This window comes from Haemaphysalis longicornis, unplaced genomic scaffold, assembly GCF_048455015.1.
Source record: "Haemaphysalis longicornis isolate Haplotype H1 unplaced genomic scaffold, Haemaphysalis longicornis Haplotype H1 scaffold_8, whole genome shotgun sequence".
In the NCBI taxonomy this organism is placed as follows: domain Eukaryota; kingdom Metazoa; phylum Arthropoda; class Arachnida; order Ixodida; family Ixodidae; genus Haemaphysalis; species Haemaphysalis longicornis.
Window position 1 is genome coordinate 168,436,344 of NW_027526445.1, and position 27,751 is coordinate 168,464,094.

General features: G+C 53.8%; 1 protein-coding gene across 1 annotated transcript; it reads right to left on the minus strand.

Annotated features, from left to right (window-relative positions):
• Window positions 1-14,751: 14,751 nt before the first annotated feature.
• LOC144149392 (uncharacterized) lies at window positions 14,752-27,226 on the minus strand. Its single transcript, XM_077680952.1, has 4 exons — window positions 26,963-27,226; window positions 26,730-26,849; window positions 23,146-23,255; window positions 14,752-15,080 (listed from the first exon to the last, which is right to left on the minus strand). The coding sequence occupies exons 2-4, from the start codon at window positions 26,804-26,806 to the stop codon at window positions 14,773-14,775; spliced, it is 495 nt and encodes a 164-aa protein (XP_077537078.1). The 5' UTR covers window positions 26,807-26,849; window positions 26,963-27,226; the 3' UTR covers window positions 14,752-14,772.
• Between the last annotated feature and the right edge of the window lie 525 nt (window positions 27,227-27,751).

A 27,751-nucleotide genomic window follows, 5' to 3' on the forward strand; every position in this document is an offset into this window, starting at 1 on the left:
AATGTTTCCTGGTCTGGATATAAAACGCAGTCGGCACTGGCTGTTAGGTGCATAGTAGGTTGCACCTCCGAAATGCTGGGATGCTCAGTATCTGTCATTGCAATTTGGGGTTGGTGACAAGAAATGACGGCGGAGGCGGAAGACAGAAAATCCCAACCCAAAATCAAATGATAAGCACAGGGAGACAACACTGCACACGGAATATGATGGCGAAGGGCACCGATGAAAACCCGCACCGTGCATTGTCCGGAGGGCCTAATCACACTGCTGTTGGCTCCTTGTAAAGAAGGTCCGTTGTATGGTGTTCGTACCTTGCGTAAGCGTGCACACAATTCCGCGCTTATGACTGAAACACTAGCACCAGTGTCAATTAGGGCATCGATGCGAACACCTTCCACTAAAACAGACAGCAAGTTCGACGGACGCTCTGGAGGACTTGTAAGATTCGCAGGAGATGCAGTTTTCCCTCCCAAAACTGCATTAACTAGTTTTCCGGGCGGTGGTCGGAGACGTAAGACGCAGGGCGAAGAGGCGATACCGAGCGGCGACCTGGTGAAGGCGAGCGGGGTCGTTGTCCACGGGAGTTGCGGGGAACGTCGCTCGACTGAGGCGGAGACGGGGAACGGCGGGAAGGCGACAGGTACGCACGCGGCCGGTAGCCGTAGTAATTCGGCGCCAGGTGTTCGCGTTCATAGGCGGCGTAGCCACGTCGTTCATCCCGTTGGCGACGTCGGCAAAACCGGGAGACGTGACCTCGAATGCCGCAATAGTAGCACACGGGGCGGTTGATGGCGGCATCCTGGCGGGCCGGAAAGTAGGGCGGCGAGCTCGGCACACGAGGCATGGCCGCCACATAGCCAGACGACGGGTGAGTCGTGAGTTGGGACAGCGGCAGGGGTGTCCGTCCAGCGACCTCAGAGTAAGACGGCGTTGAAGGAGCCACAGGATGAACAGGAGGCAATAGCACCGGCATGGCGGCAAGCTCCTCTTTAACCATCTCGCGAAGGCCAGGAGCAGGAGATGTTGAGGGGACACCATGTGTGCAGTGAGAGACGTCGCCATACATTTCCTCGCGAACTATAGCGCGAATCATCGCACGAAGTTGTTGTTCGTCTCCGAGATGATGAGTAGACGCCATGTCCCGTGGAAGGCGGATCGACTGACGTTCGTCGAGACGCTGACAGGTAGAGATCACGTCAGATACAGTGTCCAGGTTCTGAAGGACAAGTGCGTTGAACGCGAACTCGCCGATCCCCTTCAGAATGTGACGGACACGGTCGGACTCCTGCATATCATTGTCGACGCGGCGGCACAGTGCTAGAACATCTTCGATGTACGAGGTATAGGTCTCGTTAGCTTGCTGCTTGCGGACATCCAGTATCCTCTTTGCGTTGTCGCTCCGAGCTTTAGTGGAGCCAAAAATCTTTCGCAGCTCCGTAGTGAAGCCAGCCCAGTCGGCAAAGTCGTGTCGGTGGTTTAAATACCATGTCTCAGCGACTTGCTTAAGAGAGAAGCCAACGTTCAACAGTTTGTTGTGATCATCCCACCTATTGAACTGGCTGACGCGGGTGTAACTGTCCAGCCACTCCTCCACGTCTTCTCCCCGAAGACCATAGAAGTGGGGCGGGTCGCGCTGGGGGCTGGTCACGATGCAGTGCAGGGGCGCTGAGACAGCGCCACTGGGAGTATCTTGCGACATGGGCATTGGTCCCGAGGGCAAGCGGCGACCGGAACGGAGCTCCAGGGGTGTCGAAGGAGAGGTACAGGTCGGGATCGAGTTGCAGCTCCACCACTTGTGAGGCCGTAGATAGCAGGCGACCAGACCGTGGCTTCGTAGCTCCTTTATTCGGAGGCGAGTCGACTAGAACGCAAGATGGCGATCAGGCCCCAGCACTGATGATGATCTCTGAAGAAGCGGGCTTGTCGATGATGATGAGTTTGTACAGGAAATGAAGAAGTTATCACCTCAAGCCGGTGGTGATGATAGTGGGCAATTGCTACCTATGGTGGCATACAGGCTGTAGCCTCAAACAAAGCTCACAATACAAACAATTTATAGTTGCTTACAACCAAAAGATTAACATGCGTGGTAAACAATGATACAAAAACATTCGCTTCAAGAATGCAGCAATATACAGAACAGGTTTGGTTTTATGTTACAACGGGTACTGTACCGCACTAACACATAATTCTAACACCAAAATCACTTGTTACAACGAAAATCCCTAAGGACACAGGTCTAGAAAACTGGCATGAATGATAATCCTTTTGTTCGAAACCTTAATAAACCGGGTCGGAGAAACTCTTCCTCACCCAAAAGGGTCAACTCGCCGTCAGAAAGGTCACGAGGGGTTGTCTGAAAAAGGAAAGCAGGGGCCACTGCATACGTAGCCTGCGATTCTGTGCTACAGCCCTGCAGCGATTACGCCATAGTATATAAACGCCAATTACTACGAATAGTTTGCCTAGGGGAGTGTCAGGGCACTGTTCTCTCAGTTGATACCGTGCAAGCCCCAAACTTGGAGCGGCACGGTGTATGATGCGCCAAAAGCAACGCGCAACACTGCAGCTTGAGAAAGTGTGAGCCGTGGATTCTGGTTGACCGCAGTTGGGACAGGAAGAGTTCTGTGTTACTCCCCGGCGAAATAATCTGTCTTTTGTGGGAAGAATTCGCCACGCTTTTTGCCACTGGATGTTTTTGGCGTCCTTGGGCAGCCTACCTGAAGTCAGCCGTAACCAGGGGAAATCTGGTGGATCCACACGTCTGCCCGATCTCGCAGTAACTATGTTTTCACACAGCCGGGCAGGTTGTTCATTCACAAAATCGAGATCAGCATCCAGTGCACGAATTTCCTTAGCTAAAGTAATGACGGCCTTTAAGAGTCTTGACAGGATAGCTGCACTGGGGTGCAGGTTTCTGGCCAGACTTAAACAAAGAGCCCGTCTAGAAGGACCGAGAAAGTACAGGATCAAAGGTCTGCCCGGAGCTCCTACATTACTGAGAAGTGAAGAGACGACTCTAAGGGCCAACAACTGGCTCATGAGGTCGATGCAAGGTAGACATAACCCCCAGAGTGGCGTGGGAGGCGCAGGGCATCCCTCGCTAAACGCTCCGTGCTTCCATCCCAAAAGAAAGAAAAAATGCCGCGGGACACTTTGTGCGTAACAGGATTGGGAGGCAGCATAATCCTGGAGACAAAAGAAAATTTAGCAAGAAAAACGCATTTAATCCGATACGATTTCTCCGAAAAAGAGAGGTTGAAAGACCTAGCCCTGGCAATATTCTTTTGAATATCACCAACTAACTAGGGCCACATGTCTGGAGAAACACCTTCTTCGGTAAATCTGACGCCGAGAATCTTGAGGTCTCGAACTATTTTTAAGTTATGGATGGGGACGAGTGTAGCGTTTTCCAGAGGGAGGACAGAACTTTTTGTGACATTTAACTCGGCACCTGAAAGTCGAGCATAAGACTCGAAGTCCCCCGCAGCCGTGAGGCTATCAGGGTCCCGGATAAAAATAGTCACGTCATCTGCGTACGCAGACACTTTAACCGAGCCTTGTCCGGGCAGGGGGAGACCCCTAATTTTGGGATTATCAATGAGTTTTCTAATGAAGGGGTCTAGACATAAGACAAAAACAAGTGGCGTCAAGGGGCATCCTTGTCTGACTGACACCTCTATGAATTGCAATTTCACCCTGTACCACACCATTAATGACCAGGTCACTGGATAAATTATCATACAATTCTCGGAGAAGCTGAACAAATTCAGGGGAAACCCATATGCCTGAAATATGGCAAGCAGGTATGAATGATTGACCCTATCAAATGCCTGTTTTTGGTCTAAAGAGACACACAGGCCAGCAATACCAGCTTGGTGCGCATAGGCTAGTATGTCTCGGGTTAGGCTAAATGCCGAAAAAATATTTCTGTATGGGACCGAGCCAACCTGTTGGAGTGAGAGGAGGTCCGGCCAAAAAAGAGCTTTAATTCTGGACACCAAAAGGGAAGTAAAAATCTTGTATTCCGAATTCAAAACGGCTATTGGTCTGTAAGAACTCGGTAGAAAGGGGTCTTTTCCTTCTTTCAAAAGTAAGATTAGGGACGGCCTCTCTTGAACGAGTTTGGAAGCTGCTGATCTGCTAGGATTGAATTTATAAGTTGCACTAAGGAAGAGCCTAATTCTGGCCAGCAACGCTTGTAGAATTTCGTTGGCAAACCATCCGGACCAGGCGCCGATCCGGTTTTCATTTCTCTTAAAATGTCGTAGAGCTCGGAACAGGTTACGTCCTTCAGTATTTGGGAGTGTATGCTTTGTGGAACCTGAGGTAGGGAATTTGAAGCAGAACATAGTTGTGCTACCATGTGCCTTTCATCTACCTCGAGCGAATCTCCTGCAAAGACCTTGGAAAAGAATGAAAGAAACCCTGATTTTATAGCTGATGGCTCTGTGGAGATGGTGTTATCCGGGCAGCGCACACACTCTATAATGTCTGGAGCTTTACGCGTCGCCAAAAATCTTTGAATTTCTAAACTACCGTTGCAAGGACCATGAATATTGTAGGAAGCGGATGGTTGCATTGTTTCATTTATTTGGCGTTTGTACCGCTCCCTAAGGATGCCAAGATATTCGCTCATTAAAGGCGTTAGTGCTTTATCATATCTAACTATCCGGATACGCTTGAGCGTGTTGTTAAGCTCAGCTGTGTCACGGACCTTTTTTTGTTTGCCAACTGTTTGAGCTAGTTGCCTCCATATGGATTTTAAACTGTCCCAGTGTTGTATGCTAACTACGACCGGTAGGGAAGAAGAAATATCTGTTTTGAATCACAATAAAGCAACATCATCTTGCAGTATTCTAGTATCAACCCTCCAGTGTCGGGCGCCATCAAGTCTACGGTGACCTGTAAATAAAGACAGGAACACTGTGTAATAGTCGGAAATGTAACCGGCCATACTAGGGAATTGATTTACTCCTATGTTTGAAACAGCGGTGATTAGGTCTGGAGTTATATAAAACCTGTCTAGTCGGGACATTGAGAAACCGCGCTTCCACGTGGGAGAGAAATAATTCCCGCAATGGAGCAGCCATACATCCTCCATGTGAAAGTCTTTCACTAGGAACCCAAGTTCGCGTGCGTTCCACGTCGGTCGTCCCTGACCCGGCCCGCGTACATCACGCATACTATCAAGGACGCAGTTGAAATCTCCGCAAAGAATTGTGGACACGCGCTCCAAAAGGTAAACCCCTAGGCAACGAAAGAAGTTGTTTGTAGCTGTGACGTGTCTGACTTCTTCTCCACTTTCCATTTAAATCCCTCCATACTCCCTCACTCACTTCCTCACTCACTCCCTCACTCACTCCAGACATCTAGATCTGGGGCCCAATTCTCTAAAATGACGGGGCGTCGCTTTGAAACGACGGGGTAGCGCCATGCAAATGCATGTGTTCTGGGGTCGGGGCCGTCGCTTTGAGCTGTTCCAGGACGGGGAAGCCTACACCCACTGCCCCCGCCGCTTCGCTTGTCGCTTCGTGACCTTGCCACAGTGCTTTTCTGCAGGGCTTCTCCGTCCTGGAACAGCTCAAAGCGACGGCCCCGACCCCAGAAAACATGCATTTGCATGGCGCTACCCCGTCGTTTCAAAGCGACGCCCCGTTGTTTCAGAGAATTCGGCCCCTGGTGGCTGTGTTTCTACTTGTAAACATTTTTGATCAAAAACAACGTCACGCATATCTGAGGCACAACATCATTACATAAGTGGTATTTGCAGTGTTAATATAAAAATACACGGAGGATTGATTTTGAAGACCCTAATGTATTATTTTTGTGCTGAGATGACAAATCAAATTTAAGCCCTGTAGGGATGCGAAACGCGGAGCTCTGGCGGAAGGAATAGCCCTCCGAGGTGGATATGGTGCCGCCACCTAGCAGTTGCCCTGGGAAGCAATTCCGCACAAATTTCGTAAAAGTACTTTCTTTTTATTTTGACATTATTTTTTATTTATTTTGTTTGTATTTTTTTGGCGAGGCGATTGTACAGGGGCGTTGCGACTAAGACCGCTGTGCAACGCCACCCCGTTACAAAGGGGAAGCTACTAAGCATCATCATCATCATCACCTACGCGCTGGAAAGAACGGCACCAGTTGATACGGCTTTCCGCCCTTCAGTGGTCAGTGGTCATGAAGTTCCAGATGTAGACGCGAAGATATGCCAAGACAAGTCTAGGATGCTGCATTGGCGGCACAAGACTATTGTCTCTCGACGACATCTAAAGCGAAGCGAGCACATGTGCGGCCAATTTTTCTGCTCTATTTTTTCCTTCATGAACCAGTGTCAAGGAAACTGCGCGAACAAAAAGGAAGTAATCCAGGTGAAAATGTGTTTTTCTCTAGCTGGAATTTTTAACCAGAAATGTCCTCTAGCCAGAAATATTCTAGCCAGAAATAGTAGAATTTCTGGCTAGAAATTCAGTTTCTAGATTATTTCTAGCTGGATTCAGATTTACTTAAGCTAACATTTTCAGTCCAGCTGAAGAAAAAAAAGCAAGCTGGAAATAACCGTCTCTAGCTAGACAAGGAATTTTTCTAGTTAGATACTGTCGACTCCAGCTAGAATCTAATAATCGAGTCAGAAATCAAGCAGGAAATTATGATTTCTTGCTAGAAATGCTCTTTCCATTTTGACGGGGGAATATCTTGACTGAGACATGTATCTGCTCAGATCTCAAGTGTTTTGTACAAGAACAGCTCGGGTGAGCCACCAGATGCAAGCACTTGGGGTTCTGTTTTCTCATGAGGCAGAAGCGCGATTTCTCAGTGAAAACATGGCGTTCGGTCTCGGCAACAGATCAATAGCTGGCGCCTCTACCAGAAAACGAAGCGTTTCATCTTCATCATCTCCCGATAAAAACGATTCATATGCCGATGTTTATCTTGCGTTCGGAGGTGAACAAGACCGCGATGACGCCTGGAAAAGCAGTTCTGTAGCTGGTGGACATCTCTCAAGCAAACCTTGTGAGTGCTCGTCAGCCGCTCTGTGCCATTCCCTGCTTTGAAATTTAACATACCGATGCGACCCAAGTGAAATAGCGAGCCCTACACAAGTGAAGAATGATGAAGCACTTGCGGCCGTTTTCTCTTGTGGTTTGTATGGGCAGCTGATTTCCTGAGCAATGTCCAAACATATACAGCACCGCGCTGACTTAATTTCGTATGTGGCCTATACTCATCGTCATTCGGTAGTTACTTCTCAACACAATAAAAGTCAAAATAAGCAATAAAAACTAGGAGTGGCTTAGCTCGGCCATGCCGGGATGTACGTAGCGTGAGCTAAGGTTCAGCTGGTGATTCCTAGCTTTGCTGGTTGTCTAGGATTAGCTTGACTGTCATGCTTAATGCTGCTTCAATGACACACACATGTGACACATGTATATTTGTCAAGCGGCTCCAGCACCGCGTCACCAATCGCCCCAGAGCTAAGCTGGTTCCAGAGGCGCACGCCGGTGTTGCTGCGACGCACCAGCCATCGGTTCCACACCCGGCCACCCCTCGCATGATCATCAAGTGGACCGGGCCGCCACGTGCGGAACGGAGGTCGGCGAAGACACTGTGCGCGTGGTGCGTGTGAGAGACGCCGGGCAGCGAGCAACGTTCTGTGCGCCGTGTGACGTCACTCCTCTACGGGCATGCGCAGCACGGCTCTCCAGGAGCCACGCGAAACCGCTCAACCTCGGTCAGTGTAGGGGGGCGCTGCGGTCGCCGGAGCGAGCGTTCGTGCCTTGCATCGGCTCCGTGAAATATGCCAAATTTCGGCGGTCCATCTCACCCCACCTGGCCCACTTCGACACGTGAGTGTTCCGTTTGATCTCCGGAACCCGTGGACACCAAGTTTGGGCCATTTCGCCCATTTTTGGCGAATTAGCGAGTGTTTTCGTGTGTGAGGCGAGGCCGGCCCGACTAAGCCTAACGTCGACACCGGCCACGGCGGCCACGTGTACGGTCGCCGCCGCTACCGGGGAGGCCTCGCGCCTCGCCCCGGCGGGCTCCGCGGATTTTCGCGGAGCCATGGAGAACGAAGACAACGAGTTCCAAGAAATGGACACTACGCCCGCTGCCACGACGACGACGGATCCGACTCGCAAGTGTCGCCGCGACCCGACCGGCCGCGACGACGCAGGCAACGCGGCGAGGAAGACGGTCGCCATTACTGCTCCTACCTCTCGCCGGACCGCTACCGGGGGTGCCGCCAGCGTCGACGACGACGACTCCGTTGCCGCCGCCGCCGTGACACTCGCCGACGACGCGGAAGGTGGGGAGGACTCTGTGGTGTTGTGTGCCGGGTGGACTCAAGTGGTTTCCCGCCGCGCAAAGAAGAATTTGAAGGCATCGGGAGCCCCGTCGCAGCAGGGCTCCTCGCAACCAGGTAAGCCGAGCACCTTGGGCTCAGCTTCGAATTCTAATAGCAACGCGCGCGCGGTCGGAAGACAGCAGCCCACGCGGGCTCAGTTCGCCGCTAAGGTGAATGCCGAGATGGCGAGGGCGGCTCGCATGCCGAGCTTCGCGTCTCGCGACGAGATCCGCGTGGTCGTCCGGCCGCGCGGCGGGTTGGTTATCGCTAAAACACCGATGACTGCGTTGCGGGGAGCCATCTTCGCCGCGGCGGGAGTCGGTGAAGAGGAGGCGGACGAGGATTCTGTGTCCCCGAATGCCGCCCAAAATATTATCGTCATCAGTACGCCCAGTGAGAAGCGGGCTAACCAGTACGGATCGACCCGAGCGATCACAGTCGGGGAAGTGATGTACGAAACGTACGCGTACTGGGCCACCCCCGAGAACACGTCCCGCGGCGTTATACGCGGCGTAGGCCACGAGGAATCGGAGGAAGACATCCGGCGCCGCGTGGTCAATGCTCACAACCCCACGGCCATGGCCGCGCACCGCCTGGGTGGGTCCACCTCGGTGGTGATTCTGTTTGAAGGCCAAAAGGTGCCGCATTACGTCAAGTACGGCGGCTTTATTACCAAATGCACCCTGTACCGCCAACACCGAGAAGTCTGTAAGACCTGCGGACAGGTGGGGCACAGAAAGGACGTGTGTCCTACGCCAAACGCCCAGGTGTGTTTCGCCTGCGGCAGGAGAAATCCGGGCGCGGACCACGCCGAATATTGCCGACCAAGATGCAGACTGTGCGGCGGCGCGCACGTTACGGGCGCCGGCAGCTGCAAGAACAAATTTAAGACGCCGCTGCAGATCAAGAAACGGCAGTGGGCCCGACAGCAGGCCGAAGAGCGAACGACCACCAAGATGGCGCCGGCGCCCTTGCAACCGGCCCTGAAGGTCAGACTTTCCAGAAGGGACGAGTTCCGGAAACTGGAGAGGAACCACAGGGACGGGAGCAGGGCGGAGAGCCGCGATTGGCGCAAACTGACACCAGGAGAAGGCGGCCCCACGTGGGCCGACATCACTACCGGAGGGGCGGCGATGACTGCGACCGCAGCGCCGCGACGGCAGCGCTCCGCATCGCGGCGGCGGCAGCAGCAGGGAGCGGGGAAGAAGAGCTCCGGCGGCACGGCTGCAGCTGCGACAAGAGCAGAACAATGGGAAAGAGAGAGGTCCGCGCCGAGGGGAAGAGGCGTCAGCAGTTCCGGCCCGACGTCGCGCCGCGCTGGCAATAAAAGCGGCGGCGGCGGAGGCAGCAGCAGCGACGAAGACCACAGAGCAGCCATGGAGGAGATGCGGGAAGCCATGAAAGAAATGCGCGCAGCCATGCAGCGCCAATAAGCGAAGATAAACACGATGCAGCTGACGATCAATCAGCAGCGCAACACCATCACGCAACTCAAGGCGGGCAAGAGCCCGGGCCCAGCCGTCGCAACGACTGCGGCGGTCCAACAACAACAGAAGAAGCCGGCGATGGCGGTTGTAACGAGGGATTCTACCTCGGGTGCACCGTCACCGCAACCGACCACGTCAAGGGCCTTCCAATTCACCGCAACCGTATCGTCTTCCAAGAAGAAGGAGACGGAGCGGGAGGACAGGAGGAAGGTAGAAGACCAAGAAGAAGACGACGAGGAGGTGTTCAGCGCAAGCGACGACGATGGCGGGGACGCCGCTGCCAGGACGTCGACGTCGTCGGCAGCGATGGCGAAGACTGCGGTCGATGCCGCGGCCGCGAAACAGCCCCTGGGCTACGCGGGCCTGAACAACCGCATCCGTCAACTGACCAACATCACAAACTACTGGGGGAAGAATCTCGAGAACCTCGAGCACCGTCTCCTCAACAAGATCACCCAAGTCATGCAGCAACAGCAACAACAGCTGCAACAGCAGATGCAACAGCAGTTCCAGCAATTCCAACAGCAGATCCAACAGCAAATTAGCCCCGAGAGGTTGCAGGCGCTCGTCGACACCGCCGTGCAACGTTACTGCAACGCATCCGAGTCTCCACTGCCATCGCCATAATGGGGGGTCGCCGTGGAGAAGGAGTGCTACGCGTCTGGCACTGGAACGCCAACGGCTTTCGGTGTCGGAAGGCAGTACTGCAGCAGCACCTGCGCTCGCTGGATCCGTCGGAGCTTCCCGACGTGATAGCGGTGCAGGAAACGCACGCCGAAGACCCGAAGGTGATGACTTTGCCCGGCTACCGTGCGCACGCCAGCCCGCCGAGCGCCCGCGCATGCGGGAAGGGGGCGGCGCAGGGCGTGTGCACGTTCGTCCGCAAGGGCATCGCCTGTATCAAGCACGAGAAGTTCCTGGGCAACAAGGACACCGCCATCGAGCTCTGCGTCACCGAGCTGGTGCTAGCCGGCAGGAACAGCAGAGGTCGAGACAAGAACGCTAAAGGGAGGAAGACGACGACGACCACGGTCTTCGTCGCGAACGTCTACAGCAACCCGCAGCACGGCAAGCAGAAGTTCAAGACCCTGCTGCACAAGATCAGAGACGCGGTCCACCAGTCCGGGAGAGACGGAGTGGGAGGAGGAGACGCCGCGGCGATCGTCTGCGGCGACTTCAACGCGCAACACATGGAGTTGGGCTACACGCGCACGACGGCCAAGGGCAAATGCCTGCTGGACGACGCGAGCGAGGCCGACTTCACGTTACTGACGAACCCGGCGCACCCGACGCGCATAGGGACGTCGACTGCTCGGGACACCAACCCGGACCTCGCCTTCGCGCTCCTGCCTGACGGCGGCGTGGCGCGGTGGCGGAACACGGGCCACAACCTGGGCAGCGACCACTACATCGTGGAGGTGACGGTGCCGCTGAGCCATCCCCGCGAGGGCAGTGGCTACGGCGGTGGCGCCGGCACGAACATCAAGCATCGACTGACCGACTGGCACAAGTTCCGGGACGCGGAGCTGGGCGAAGTCGAAGACGTGGAGAAGTGGACGGCTGACTTGGTGGCCGCGACTGAGGGCGCGACGACCGAGATCGAGACGTCGAACGACACGGAGAGCGTGGACCCTCGCCTCGCGCACCTGCTGGAGGCCAGGCGTTCGCTGCAGCGCCGCTGGAAGCTCCAGCGCCACAACCGCACGCTGCGCAAGCGGGTGGCGGCTCTCGGTCGCGAGATCGAGCGTTACAGCCGTCAACTGAGCGCGCAGCAGTGGTTCGCGCTGTGCAGCGAGGCCGACGGACAGCTCCACCGCGGAGGCACGTGGAAGCTGTTGCGCCACTTAATGGACGAGAGCAAGAGCAAGGAATATCAGCGCAACCGCATGGCGCAGATCTTACACACGGCGACCAAGCAGCTGGGCGAAGAAGAGATGCACAAGCGCCTGAACGAGCGCTACCTCCCTTCGACCCCGCACGAAGACCACCCGGAATACGCGGGCCCGCCGAACCCCGCCCTCGACCGAGACATCGAGGAGTGGGAAGTGAGGCAGGCGACGCAGTCCCTGAACTGTCGATCGGCCGCCGGCCCCGACAGGGCGACCAACAAGGCGCTCCGGAACCTGAGTGATGCGGCCATCTCGTCGCTGACCCGGTACTTCAACGAGTGCTGGCGCAGCGGCCGTCTCCCGCGCCAGTGGAAGACGGCCACGACCATCCTGCTACCGAAGCCGAACAAGCCGCCGGGCATCGAGAACCTGCGCCCCATCTCGCTCACGTCGTGCGTGGGCAAGGTGTTGGAGCACGTCCTGAACACCCGGTGGCAGAGGTACCTGGAGCAAGAGGAGTTGTACCCGGACGCGATGCTGGGCTTCCGCGCGAAGCTTGGCACCCAGGACGCCATGTTACTGCTACAGCGGGAGGTCCTGGAGCCCCCCGGGGGACTCCCGAAGAAGGACAATCGTGCGATTCTGGGCCTGGACCTGCAGAGCGCCTTCGACAAGGTGCGGCACTCTGCGATCCTGGCTCAGGCGTCGCGCCTCGGTCTGGGGCGCCGTTCCTACGAGTACATCCGTTCGTTCCTGTCCCGGCGCACGGCGCGGCTGGAGGTCGGCGGAGCGAAGCTGGAGGAGCGCGAGCTGGGCAGCGTGGGGACCCCGCAAGGCTCGGTGATCTCGCCGCTCCTCTTCAATCTAGTCATGATCGAGGTGGCGCGGCGACTGGAGGAGCTCGGGCCGGCCATCAAGTACTGCATCTACGCGGACGACGTGACTATCTGGGCAACGGGCGGCAGCGACGGCGACGTCGAGGCCGGGCTGCAGTCGGCGGTGGACGCCGTGGAGGCCGCGCTCTCGGGCACGGGCCTTCGGTGTTCGCCGCAGAAGTCGCAGCTCCTGATCCTGCCCCCGCCCGGTCGGTGGAGGAAGCGGGCCGCCGAGGAGGCGGAACGCACCATCGTGGTTCGTGCCGGCGACGGGGCGTCAATCCCGCACTTCTCGGGCCTTCGGGTCCTGGGCATGTTCGTGGACGCGCACCGGACCAACGGCACGGCGGTCAAGCACATCGTGACGAAGATGGGCATCGCGACGCGCCTGGTGAAGCGGGTGTCTTCCCGCTCGCGAGGCATGCGGGAGGCGAGTCTCCTGCGGCTGCTGCAGGCCTTCGTGGTCAGCCACGCGGCGTACGCGGGGGCCTTTCACCGCTGGACCAAGGGGGAGCGGCAGCGCATCGACGCGGCCATCCGCAAGGCCTACACGGGGGCCTTGGGGCTCCTGAACGGCACGAAGACGTCGGCCTTGCTGTCTCTGGGGGTGCACAACACCCTGTCGGAGATTAGCGAGGCGCAACGAGCATCGCAACTGGCGCGCCTGGGCAGCACTGCCGTGGGACGCCGTATCCTGGCACGAGCGGGCCTACAGCCTCCTGACACGGGTGGCTGCGGAGGGCCCACGGCATCATCGGCTGCCGGCGGCGTTTCGGAGGCGGACGAGCTGGTCCCTCTTCGGGACGAGATCGCCAGAAGTTTGATCGTGTACCCGCTCCCGAGGAACGTGGACCCAGAGAGGGATGCCGGCAGACGGGCCGCGCGCGCGCGCGCGCTGGCTCACCAGTACAGCGAGGACGACGGTGCGGTGTTTGTGGACGCGGCCAAGTGCCGTGGGCGACCGTGCACGTTCGTGGCGGTGGCCGCGCGGGCCTGCACCGGTGAACTACTGACGGCGGGCAGCGTGTGCGCCCGGTCGGCGAGCCAGGCAGAGGAGGCGGCGATCGCCTTGGCCCTGGGCCTGCCCGGTGTGCGCACGGTGCTCAGTGACTCAAAGACAGCCATCCGCAACTTTGCTCGCGGCGTGGTGTGTGGTGGCACTGCGCGGCTCCTGGAGTCCTGGCGGACGACGGGGGCTGCAGCGCAGGGGGTCACGAAGACTACGATCATCAAGTGGTTCCCGGCCCACGCGGGCCGGGAGCTGGCACCCGGACTATGCAACCGCAACGAGGAGGCGGACGCTGCGGCCCGTGGTCTGGCCACGTGCCGGGTCGCGACATCCCGTCCGCTGTCGTCATCCCTCGAGGACTGCGGTGAAACAACTGTCATCGACGATGACGAAGAAGCGGAGCCCCTCACCGACTACGGCGGGGTGCTTCGTTGGCATCGGGACCAGAGGCGTGCTTTTCCGCTCCCGCACCGGGACCTGTCTCGGGCGGAGGCGGTGAAGCTCAGGCAATTACAAACAGAGACTGTTCTGACGCCGGCGCTCGCGCGGCACGTATGTCCGGACCTCTACGAGAGTGCTCGGTGCAGTGTGTGTGAACGCGAAACTGCGACCCTGACCCATATCATGTGGGGCTGTGACTGTGCAGTGCGCGACGGTGGGGGGGATAGACAGGACCCACAGGACCCGTACCCACCGGACGTGCGCGAATGCGTGGGCTCTGCGGAGCCCCAACAACAGAGGAGGGCCATCCAGCGGCTCGAGGCGGCTCTGGCTCTGCAAAAGCGAAAGGGGGCCCCGCGCCCGCCCGTCCCTCCCGGCACTCCGCCCTCCCATGCGGGAGGTGGGGGTCGGGGGCCGACGGTGGCGGCCGGGAGCGCTCCGAGTAGCTCGAGCGGACGCCGAGACCAACCGCCTCGGGGTCTAAGCCCGACGCCCTAGGACTTTTGCGACTTAGGGTGGTTAGATAGAGGGGATGCGACCGAGCCCTGCGTGGCCGGGAATCGTGTCCTTTGCACGCCGGATGCCTGAATAAAGTTCCATCTCTCTCTCTCGGTCAGTGTAGCTCACGCTACAAACATTCGCACTTTGTTGAAAAATCAGGATACCTTTGGGCTTACCGTATGCGTTCAACATATCTGTTTACAGTGCAGAACCCATGTTCATTGATTTTAGGTTGGCAGGAGTGCAATGGATTGCTATCGAACTTTTATTGAAGTTTTTTTTACCGGTAGAACGAATTAAACTGGACACAGGTTGGCGAAGTTTTGGCGCTGACGCTATGGTTGGCGCTCTGGCCCCGAGAACAATGCAGCGAAGAAGCCCAGGACAGTGGTAGTGATGGCGACCTAGACGGCTGTGACTCATGAGCCCAACCCAAGCTGACTGGCGACGAAGCCAAGCAGGTTGGCACGTATGATGAGAGCACGAGCATTCCATGGTCCAGCGCAGGTATCGTCACCACGGTGGTGAGCACGATGAGAGCGGTGATGAGCTGTGAGGGGCCCCGCATCGTCCCGCCGGAATTCGGGTCTATGAAGATAGCACAAGTAACTGTAAGGAACGTGCTGCTCAGGTGTCGCACAATAATGTATTGCATAATTATTCGTGGTTTGTTGTGTCATAACATTTTTTTGTTCAAGAAACCTTTTAACCAATATTTAGGTTTAATATTTCTCGAAATATTGGTCGATTGTCCGTGTTTTACGTGCCTATAAGCTACACCAGCACTAAGCGGAATGCCATTGTGGAGGGCTTTGGTTTATTTTGGCCCACTTGAGATCTTTTTAAAGTGAGCCGAAATATTGACACACGGGTGTTTCTGCTTTTCGCTTAGCTGCCGCCGCGGCCGGTACATTTTTCTACGGTGGTTGCGGTGCGTGCTTTGAGGCATGTGATTTGCTGCTGTCCGGGTGTTTGACACGCCTGAAAACTTCACCGCTGCTGTTTTATTGCAAACTTCATCAAAACGTTTACGTTTCGTTATATTGCGTGATTGTTGCATTGACTCATATACGCCGATGTGCGTACCTTTCGCAAGCAAACGAAGTAAGCTCGCCTTACCATCACCTCACATGTATTTGTCATGATGACTCGCCAACAGCACCCCTTCGTTTAGTTCCCTGTCTCCCTCTGAAGTTTGTGCATCCGTTAGTGCAGATTCACAAGAACCGTACGTTATGTCTGACTCCTCATTCGCCTTATCGAATCGCGGAGTTCGAATCGTTACTGTTGCGTGCATTTTGTGAAATATATATTTCATATCTTCAGATCGCGAAAGGTAAGATACTCGCTGTTCGCGCTGCTCTGTTGTCATCGACTGTCATTTACCATTACGCTTGTAAATTTGCCTGCCCAAGTTGAATTTGGGGCCTGGGCTCCCGCATTTTGCTTTTTTTTTTTCATTCTGTCCGTTCACGGCCGCCAACCAGCTAGTTATGAAGGAGAAATTGCTTCTGGTGCTTTATTTTCGTATTTAGCGTTATGGTCAGCCCAAACACTGTAGTCCCCGTCATGCTTGCTGCGCTGATTCGCTGAAAAGGGCTTCGCAGTCTAGTGTTCCTCATATTTTGTGCCGCGTATGTAGATCGTCGTCCGCGTGCCGATGGCGCGCAGACTAGCGGAGGGGTACTGTGTGCACCTGTGGGGTGTGACGACTAGTACCCGTTCTCGGCAGTCGGATAGTGTAATTTGTAAGTGGGTGAGTGAGTGAATGAGTGTGTCTGCGTGCGTGCGTGCGTGCGAGTTCGTATGTGTGCGCGTGCGTGCGGGTGTTCAAGTGCGTTGGTGTGTGTGTGTGCGTGCATGTGCGTTTGTGTGCGTGCGCGCGTGTATCTGTGTTGCGTGCGTGTTCGTGCTTGTGTGCGTACGTGTGCGTGTGTGTCCGATGACTCCATTCTCCCCGTTATCTCGTATAAACTTTCGACGTGACCTTGTCTCGGTGCCCGGTGCGGGCGCATGACGGTGTAGTTTAGGATCAAGCTGCGGTTTTGCTCTGTGGCAGGTTGGCGCCATTTAGAAAGGGGGCGAGGAGGGAGGCGGGCGCCAGGCAACTCGTCTCCATGAGGATGTCCGCGCTGAAGGCAGGCCGCGCCGTTTTGGCGCGAAAACGCGGCGCCGCCTCTCTCCCTCGCCTGGTCTCTGCCAAGCGCTGAAGGCCAAGCGCTCCAAGTAGCCTTCCTCCACATTGCTTGCCGTTTTCAATCTTTTCGTGGCGGTGTTTTGTTGGACACTCTCGCTCTGCGCCCTTTTCACCTGAAATTACTCTTTAAATAAACCGTTTGGAGGGTTGTCCAGAGCGAATTGAGTGCGCAATTTTAGTGGCTCGGATAGCGCGCTTCGAGATATGAATATTTGCGCGCGCTAGCCCGCATTTTGATAGATGCAACAGCTTTTCTAAGCTTTTCTTCCGAACTGGACTATTTCTTTTATTTTTGCCACCACTATCAGAATTTTCAGTGTTCCTTCTGTTTTGTAAAATCTGAGCGAAACAGCATAGACAATATTAAAAAGTTATGATGAATGGCTTCAGGCAAATTTGCGAGAATTTGTTCATTTCGTGAAAGAGTCCAGCGATGATTACCGCTTTGAAAGTAACATATAAAGACATGTGCTTATAATAACCTAATACATACTTAGCGAAAATTGAGACCCCATTTCTGAGAAAGGTACATTTCAGGTAAAATCAGTAAGTATTTCATGCCCGAAAATATTTGTACTGCCGACAGCAAATACGACGAATGCCGCTCATAACAAAATCGACGCATAATTACTTGTAAGAATCATAACCTACTTTAACGCCGACACAATCAAAGTACGGGAAAATAAAATCACGGCCTATTGATGACCACGCGAGGTAGGACATGACAGATAGGACGTGACGCTTCACGTAACATAATGGTGTCTGTGTCAATAGGGCCGCATTGAAGATTTCCGCAAAATGGAACGGTTCATGTGGTTTACAATAAAGGCGAAGTTTAAACTCCCGTGCTGTAAAAAAACAAAGTCAGTTGGAATGTGAATTAGCGGTGGCTGTGAGTGAGCATGAGTGGGTGACGGGAGGGGAGAGTGCGTGTGATGGAGGAAGCGAGTGAGTGTGAGTGGCCATTGCAAGTGGTGAGTGCGAGGGAGTGTAAGCGGCGAATGCGAGTGGTGAGCGTGAGCGCGGATGAGTGCGAGTGGTGACAATGAGTGGTGAACGTGAGCGCGGATGAGTGCGAGTGGTGACGATGAGTGGTGAGCGTGAGCGCGAGTGAGTGTGAGTGGTGGGGATGAGTGGTGAGCATGAGCGCAAGTGAGTGAGAGTTGTGACGACGAGTGATGAGCGTGAGCGGGAGTGAGTGCGAGTGGTGAGGGCCGAGTGGGCAGCGTGAAGCGAGTGAGTGCGAATGGTGACGACGAGTGGTGAGCGTGAACGGGAGTGAGTGTGAGTAGTGAGGCCCGAGTGGCGAGCGTGAGTGCGAATGATGGGGCGGAGGAGTGAGCGTAAACGTGAGTGAGTGCGAGTGGTGGGGACGAGTGGCCAGCTTGAGCACGAGTGAGCGGGAGTAGTAAGGGCGGAGTGGCGAGCGTGAGTGCGAGTGGTGAGGACGAGTGGCAAGCGTGCGCGGGAGTGAGTGCGAGTGGTGAGGGCGGAGTGGGGAGTGTGAACTCGAGTGAGTGCGAATGGTGACGACGAGTGGTGAGCGTGAACGGGAGTGAGTGTGAGTAGTGAGGCCCGAGTGGTGAGCATGAGTGCGAGTGAGTGCGAGTGATGGGGCGTAGGGGTGAGCGTAAACGTGAGTGAGTGCGAGTGGTGGGGGCGAGTGGCCAGCGTGAGCGCGAGTGAGCGGGAGTAGTAAGGGCGGAGTGGCGAGCGTGAGTGCGAGTGAGTGCGCGTGATGAGGGCGGAGTGGCGAGTGTGAGTGCGAGTGAGTGCGTTAGGATAAATACATTTTTTTGAGTGAGTGTGAGTCAGTGGCATCCACTTTTGCCGAGCTATGGTGACAACGCTTCGATACGCCAGCGTCGAACAGCGGAATCCTCGCTTCGAGAACGAGAAGCCGCAAAACGTTCCCCACTACTCGATAAATAACGAAGACATTTAATACGCTACTACACGTGTCCTTACTGTAACAACCAATTAACACGCTACTACTCCACGGCTTTGCATCCCCTCAGGGTTCCCACGTGGGAAGATGGTGTAATTTCTTGCTTAAAGGGGTCCTGAAATACCTTCCGCCGATGCGTGGATGTACATGTAACCAAATAAAGCAATGTATTAGCAATCTCCTCCTGCAAGAATTTTGTTAAAGCGATGAGTATTAGCTGAGAAATCGTAAATCAAAAACCGCGCATTATCGCCGAGCCGCGTTTCCTCCTCGTTTCAACGTACTCTCCGCTGTTGACGGCACGCGAGGCTTCCCTCCCATGATGCTGCGCTCCTCGGCGGTGACGTACTTCCGCTATTGCGCTGCTCACACTGCATGCCGTCTGCTACGGGCAAGCTTTGTTGACAGCATGAATCCCGCACTACGCTAAAGGCTGGAAAAGCGAACGAAAAATCTGGCCGCATGTGTGCGGCGGCCTGGCCTTGCCCTTTCGCGGTGTACGTTGCTGCAGAACTTTGCTATCGGCGGCACGTGACTTTTTATCGCGGCGAACTCGCAGCCGCACGGGGGGATCGTGCGCTCGCTCCCTTGGATGAACAGCGCACTGTTTATCCAAAAAGCGCCGTATCAGATGTGGCCCCGCTGGTGCCGGGTCTTATTTTGTGGCGGCGGTAATTCCTGACGGCGGCATGTGAAAAAGACATTTTAAACCGATACAGAACCCGTGCACAAAACGCCAGTTCAGCTTGGGGCGACGCGTGGTGGAGAGCGGCAACGTTGGCAAAGCATGCTCTGCCGCGGCTGTGAGCTCTTTAGCCATGGAGGAAAGAATTTTCCTCCTCCATGTTTTTAGCGCTGGAGCCAGCGCCATTTATTTGACAATATCAAACATCGGTTGCCCTGGCAACAAGGCACAAACCGCTCTAGAAGTCAGTTACGGTTGCGTGATCCCGGTTCAGCTTGGGGCACCACCTCGCGGCATATGGGCACTGCAGGCATACTACCACCGTGCATACTACTCACTCTCATTTGGAAGTGCGAGATGCGTTTGGCATTACAGGAGGCGATGGTGTGTGTGTTGTGGACGCCTTTGTTTCGCGATGAAATGCGACGTTGTGCTTCTGCGGGTGGATAGTGCTTCCCATGGTTTGGATTATCTTTCTCGAGCGGCGTACGACTCAACCTCGCATGGGGTATGTGCAGTGTGCGTGGCTAAAAGCCATCTCGGCTTGCGCGCCAGAGTTAAGTGACTTGCTGTTCGTCCCCGCAAACCGCGCGCGAGGTGAGTGCCGAATTTACGACGGGCAGGAGGAGGCAACCTATCGTCTGTCAATCGCGGTTCAGACTTGCAACGCATGTTGTGACGTTGTGTTCGTTCGAAACACATCTCTGGATTGTTTTGAAGTGGAATAAAATGTATCCGTCAAACCCGGGCATTCGGCTCAGGGCGTTCTCTGCGATTGCACGAAAGAAGTGCCACGGGGCTTCAACGCTTTCTTTACGGAACGTACTCAGGTAAGAGAATATCCATGTCGTGTTATGGCCGTGTTGCATTCAATACGAACGGTTAAGCGTTTGTTTACACTTGTTTCGTTTGTCGTAAAATGTCCAAGCACTCCGGCACTCCGCTGGCAGATCAGCCGGCGAGCCGACGCAGAGCAGACGACTCATCTCTTTGCCGGAAGTGCGTGAAAAAGCCGCCCAATAGCAGGATGTCTAGCTCATGACGAACATCTGGGAATCGATGATGTAGACATGGGAAGATGGCGGCGTCCAAAAACTCGAAGGGAAGGGTGAGAAAAAAGCGACAAACTTTGCAACGAAAGTGTGAGCTTTCCGCTGCGCGTAAAAGAGTAATACTTGGCCCAGATGACCTTGACGACCCAATCTAACGATTGCGCTACTTCATTTAGTGTGCTCAAAATGCCTTTCAGGGCCCCTTTAAGCTAAAGTCTCGATAATTGAAGTTCAAGAATCGACAATAACTGCTCATAAACGACTTCACCAGGATGGCATACGTGTCCAGCAACGCCCGCCGACGCAGCGACTGGCGAGCGACTTCGCCGGTCTCATGCGGTTACTCGCCCTTCCTGCGGGCCCGCGCGTTGAAGCCGACGCTGGCGCGACGCGTGATTTCGCGTCCATGTGGCTAGGGCTTAAAACTACTCATACAGCCGGTTACCGGGACCCGAGTGCGCATGTGCGTAGAGGGAGGGCGAGGAGGTTGCCCTGGGCGGAGCGAATGCGCGGGCATGGCGAAGGCCGGCCAGCGGAATTAATCCATCCTACTAAAACGAATCAGCAAGTGGCCAGTCCAGTACGGGTCCCCGCCGCCGCTAGTAGCGGAGGCTACCCGCTGTGCTAAAAACTAGCGTTTTCAGTCTTACGGAAAGGGTTACCGCTCACATTCCCTTGCGTCGGTGGAACTGCGCATGCGCAGCACCAAAAGTTGGTTTTGCATTAAGTGGCCTAGACGAGTGCGCGCTATTTCAGCAAAGTAGCGTGCGTACGATACCGCCCTTGCGTGTCCCTCTGTTTACAACATGGCGGCAGGTAGAGCGGAGCACCTAAACGTTTTCGTTCCTCCGTGTGCAGCAGTTTGCGTCTTATAGAATAAGTGTTTTGATCCTGCACCCTAAATAGCTCCGGTTTGTACGTTGCTTTCGTGGTGAGCGACACTAACGTGACGTCGCTGACTACCCGAACAAAGCTCCTGTAGGCCGGCGTCGGATGCTGTGTGTGTGCTGTTGCGAGTTCTTGTGCTCCTGTGGGTGAAATGGGCTTGCTATGCTCGAAATTAGTAATCACTAGCGGCGCCTCAACTCAGTGTGTGTGGTTAAAAGCTTTCTGGGTTTGCGCCAGAGTGACGGGACATGCTGGTCGACCCCGCAAATCGCTTGAAGTCAGTGCGATGTTTACGACGGGCTGGATGCAAAAGATCGCATTTTATTATTGTGCCTCCGCCCTGCAGTGCAATCGTTACGTCGCGTGTGTTCGAAACGGATTTATGGATTGTTTTCGAGTCGAATAAAATGTATACGTGAAACCCTGTCCTTTGGTTCTGTGCGTTGTGTGCGATCGTCAAAACTAAGTAACCTCGGGGCTTCAGTGCGTCCGCTATAGAGTGTGCTTATGTAGAAGAATGTATCGATCATGTTGTGCACGTTTTGCATTTAATACCAAGGGGAAGACTTTTGATTCAGCTGGTTGGGTAGTCGTGCGAAATTCCGGGTGCTCACTGCTCGTTCGGCCAGATGAGTGCCGCTTCGCATTCAGTTAATGCTAGGTTCAACAGATGGCGCCATAAGCGTTAGCGGGCCGCAAAGCAAAACTCACGAAACGCTGTACTAAAAGTCCCCGTTCGGTGCCGACCTAGCGTGCCGCAAAAATTTAACGTTTAACGTACGCAAAGGCAGAAAACGCTATACTAAAACTCTCTATTATCTCTACCTAGCAATCGTGCGTATCCTTCGTCTTGGACGTAGAGATAAGGACACTCTCCTTATAATTCAGTATAGCAAACACCCAATATAGCGATACCCCAACGTAGCGAATCCAACCAGGGCGCCAGATCCACTGAACTTCCCTCTGCAGAGGTTAAAAGGGCTCAGATTTTTTTTCTACTACTTGCATCTCACAGTTACCGCGAAAGGTCAATCATCGCTGAGACGGCCGAGACACTTAGAAACGTGTCCAGCCGGGCTACAGTGTCTTCTCATTACCGTCGTTATGCGCTACCTTTTTCCCTTCGCGTCGTTTCGTTCCCTCTGTGACTGGGAGGGCTAGGCTTAGCCGACCATCCTTGTTACCAATACATAGGTGCTTTTTGCGTAAGCATGCTTTGCGAGTTTACTCCGGTCAAACTGTAGTGGGGAAGTAAGGCAATTCTGTTATGACCCTCGTCTTCTTTTCTCCCTTGCAACAATTTGTCGTATTCTGTTTTCGTCCTCACCCATAAGCGGTACGTATGCGCTATTAGCGGGGACTTGCTTTTCAACTTCTGTTATTAACAACCTCGAATTTCTGCTGTACGCCTCAGTATATGTCTCGAAAACCCGTCTCTAAGCGGAAGGCCACAACGCATCCACTAAATCAGCTTTCTGTTAACAACGTAGGCTATAATGAAGGTTGACGCATGTTGGTCTGGTGTTCATTGGGCCCCAGGTCCAAAGACCGCGCACAAATAAATACACTTTGCTTTTTTTTTGTACTTCGCTGTCTGCCATTTTTACATTCACCTTTTCGTCACAACAACGTCGGACGCCGTATGTTCGTGTAATGGGGCATTTTTGAGATGGGAATAATATTTTTATATTTTACGCCCCGCCTGGAATCACGTGGACTGATCCTCCACCACCTGTTCCATTATTACCAGTCAGTGATGCTTTCGTGTACGGCGTCTTTTCTGGGAACACAAGTGCACTCTCGGGGCATTTTGTACGTAATATTTCCAAGCTGAATGCTTCTTACACCCGTAAAGTATAGCCGACAAAAATATGTATACATACGATTAGTGTTGCACGCGCAGTTCGGTCCTTCGCAGACCGTGACGTTCCCCAGGTTGTAGCTGGTATTGCAGTCGTCGCCGCAGACGCTCACCGTGCATGAGCTGAGCAGCCTAGAAAGCGGAGGAATTTTCTCAAGTCACCGATGTTAACTGATGTCTGGTGCGCAAATCACGCGGTGTTGTATGCGAGAAGCGTCACTTTATGTCAGGTCGAGATAGCACTGTGATATCAACTTGGCATTCAGTACATAGCGCTTCCAAGTAAAATCGAAGACTGCCAACGCAGCGGTACAGTTATAACGCGCACCTTCTGACGCGAAAACTCATCCCGAGTTTCTACCTGCGCTGAAAGCGCTACCCCATCCGAATGCCCCGTATGCCCTACGCATATTATGGTGGCAGTGGAAAACGGGTATATGGTGTCGGGGCATGCAACATCGAGGCTGCACAGACATGGTCAAGCGACAAATGTATGGAAATTTATCGTTTTCGCGGATATCACATAAAAAAACTGTGGTTGATTGCTCTGCCATAGGAATCGGTAAAACACGAAAGTGAAATGTACAGCGAAATCTGCGGCTGAGCATGATTTGCGGGTCGGCGGCTGTCTTGTGGGTGCGTTTGGCGAGCGATGTCATTCTGGCCGGTCGCTTCGGCAAAGGTGTACTGGCGTCATTTCCGTGAAGGATATGACGTCAGTGAAATCTTGGTGTATTCCGGCATAAAACACTTTCGTGTTACAATATAAAATTAGAAAATGAACAACCCTAAGTATAACGTACTGTTAAGTACTAAAGGTTGCTTCCCTGCAAGAAGACCCTGTGTGTAGGGGTGCACCCTTTACAGGCCGCTTGTTTCTTTGTAATGACGTCACTTCCGTAACGGATATGACGTCACCGACATCTTGGTATATCCGGGAATAAAACACCTTCGTGTTGATTAAACGTCATCTGAATGCTGCTTTCAATATTGAAAGGACCGTAGGAATGCCACAATCAGGCAAGGATATGCTGTTTTGGGGCCTCAAAATGGCACGGAAGAGAACACAGACCGCGGCGTCCAATCAAAAGCGTCCGCCTGAGTCATCGTATGCGATCGAATAAGCTTTCTGCGCCTCACCACTGCAACAAAACTAAAGTTATTTCTAGCTGCATGACTCAATTGCGATAATCACGCATATCGTCGATCGGAACACTACCCAGGATATAGGCAAATTGAGGTGACGAACGCAACATTTGTGGCAGCCATTCAGTTGTGTGCGTCTTTCTAAACTGAAAATTTAGCAAGAATCGAGCGTAGGAATGTTTTGTGGACGACTTCACAGATACACCTGCCTGTGTGGGTAGCTGTCGACATGTACGGGACGCGTAAAACCAAAGCCCTTTCACGCAAGGAAAACTAGCGCACCTGTATGCGTCATGAACACGTATTTCAGAGCGATTTTGCTTCCTTACAGAACGCAGTCGCTGGTGATCACATATTTGTGAGGGCAAGGAAGGGGGAGGGCTATTCACGAAATACTCAGCCTTGCAGCTGAGAGGGCTGATATTATAACACGTGAACAGCAACGTACGTCATGACGGGGTAGTCTTTAGCGTATATAGGGTGTTCAAAATTAAGTCGACAGGTTTTTTGAAAATACGTGCTGAGGTTTACATGAAGACCACCTCTACAGTCAGATTTTGCAGCCATGGGGACACCGAATTAGGTCGTAATTATTGATGTGGGTGGCTTGAATAACAAAAATTGAATAATGAACTTTTTCGTGGGTGCAATCAGCAGGCATGTTTATATTGGAAAGTTAGACGCAATCGTGTTTCTACGCAGTTTCGTTCGGCACAATTCTCCTAGCGCATCCCCACTCCGAGATATCGAACTGCGAAGTTCAATTGCCGTTCGCATGATTACGCATGTCAGACAGTGAGGCCAGACGCAAAGCTCCTCCCTTTTGTTCTGTGTTTTGATAGCGGTTCCAAGTACTGCAGATTGCGATAATGCCAGCCAAGACTACAAGGGTGCCAGTTATCACTTCTTCCTATGCCTCCACCCTACTGTCCAACCACACACCGTACACAGCAGGCGCGTCACAAAAGGGAGGAGCGTTGCGCCGGACTTCACTGTCTTACATGCGCAATCATACGAACGGCAATTAAACTTTGCCGTTCGATATCTCAGAGTACGGATGCGCTAGAAGTATTCTGCTAAATAAAACTTCGTGGAAACAAAATTGCGTCCACCTTTTCAATACGAACATGCCTGCTTTGATTGATTGTAGGGTTTAACGCGCCGACGCAACCAAGGCGATGAGGCGCGCCGTAGTGGAGGGCTCCGGATTAACTTTGACCACCTGGGGATCTTTAACGTGCGCCGAAATCTCGTACACACGGGCGTTTTTGCTTTTCGCCTCCATCATAAAAGCGGCCGCCGCGTCCGGGAATCGAACCCGCGACCTCGTGCTCAGCAGCGCAACGCCTTAGCCACTGAGCCACCGCGGCGGGTGAACATGCCTGCTTACTGCAGCCACTAAAAGTTAATTATTAAATCTTAGTTATTAAACCACCGAGATCAATAATTACCACCTCATTCTGTGCCCCCCTGGGCGCATAACCTCGATGTAGAGGCGGTCTTCACGCAAATCTAAGTGGCATAATTTACAAAAAAACCTGTCGGCTGAACATTCATCACCCTGTTTATAAATGCTATTGCGGAGTGGTTTTTCGGGATGGCGTATCTCAGTCGTATGGAGCACTACGTGAGTAACATCTCGGTGAGGAGGACGGGGGGGGGGGGGGAAGGGGGGGGGGGGCGTCAAATTTTGGGCAGGGTTTCGTTGGCCTCCCAAATGGTTATGCGCCTCTCGCACTTCTGCCCACGAGCCTGTTATGAGCTGGCGAGTACTGCATAAATGAGACAGGCCTGCCCCGGAAGGCCTCCCTGTTGAGCATTTCCGGTAGCGCAGATTACGGTCAGCCACTGTAAGCCTGCGTTCATCCTTTGGCGATGTATGATATAACATTTGGTCGCCCTCAGTGGGGCTGGAAGTCTTACCCGGCCCATTTCTGCTGCCAAAAACATTGCAACGGTGGGTCATGCCGATTCTTCAACAATCGCAAATTCGCAATTAAAGACAACTTTTGGAACCTACGTACGGCCATGTTGCTCACAACCGAGATCAAAACTGGTTTGCACGGCTCTCCACAAATTAAACCATAAGATTCACATCCCAACACATATGCTTGTTCCAAATAGCACACAAGTCTCTCCCAAAGAAAAAAAAACACTGCGTGCACTGAAATACAAGTGCGTACGCAGGAATAATCAGGTATTGGTTATCGTCCTATCACCCCGCCATAGAAGTTTGTCATCTCACGTCAATATTGCAGCTGCAGCTGCAGCCGCAGTCTTTGTGTGGTACTTCTTCTTTTTTCGAGGTTTTTATAATCAATACTGGTTTAACGACCTGGTTAAACCATGAGAAGCATGTATATTTGAACCCGTCTACGCAATGCAAACACACGCGACAGGTTCGAAAATTCTCGTCGCTTTCATAAGGCTGCATACATACTTAAGGTTAACGGCGCTTACTTTTCGTCAGCGGCGGCGTTCGGGGTAACGGTGACCTGGAACAAGACGAACGCAGAACGAACGAGACGACGAAGCATGGTGCGCTCTGTGGGCGTCGTTCCTTCTCGTTCGACTAGACAACTGCAAAAATAAAGTAATTAGCAGTGGCTTAGCTCGCCTATGCCAGGATATATACGTAGCGTGAGCTAAGGTTCAACTGGTTATTATTAGCTTTCCTGGTTGTCTAGGATTACCTTGATTATGATGCTTGCTGCTGCTTCAATGACACACACCCGGTATACGCATGATGTGACACATGTATATTTTTGAAGCGGCTCCGGCGCAGCGTCACCAATCGCCCCAGAGTTAAGCTGGTTAATGCAGGCAGACGCCGGTGTTGCTGCGACTCACGAGCCATTGGTTCCAAACCCGGGCACCCCTCGCATTATCAAGTGAACCGGACCGCTACGTGCTGAGCGGAGGTCGGCGAAGGGGCTGGGCGCATGGGGCGTGTGAGAGGCGCAGGGCAGCTTCTGTGCGCCGTGTGACGTCACTGCTCCTCGCGCATGCGGAGCACGGCTCTCCAGAATCCACGCGGAACTGCTCAACCCCGGCCAGTGTAGCTCGCGTTACAAAAGAATCGAATATGAGCCCCGAACCGCCGCGGTGGCTCAGTTGTTAAGGCGTTGTGCTGCTGTGTCTAATGACGCGGGTTCGATTACGAGCCCCTGCGGCCGCTTTTATGATGGAGGAAAATGCGAAAACACCCGTGTGTTTGAGATATCGGCGCTCGTTAAAGGGACGTAGAACAATTTTTGTCGAGCATATTTTCTCTCCCAAATGAAGGGGCACCACATTAAACACGTCAACACGAAACGGGTTTACTCATAGCGCTGTAGAGCTGTCGGAATCGGGATTTTTTAGCCATTCGTGGCTTCCAAGAGGAATGCTGGCAGCCATGACAATAAACCGAGCGGCAACATACTTGTAACAATACGCGAGATGAAAAAAGGTCTTTAAAACCTTGCACCCGGCTAAAATAA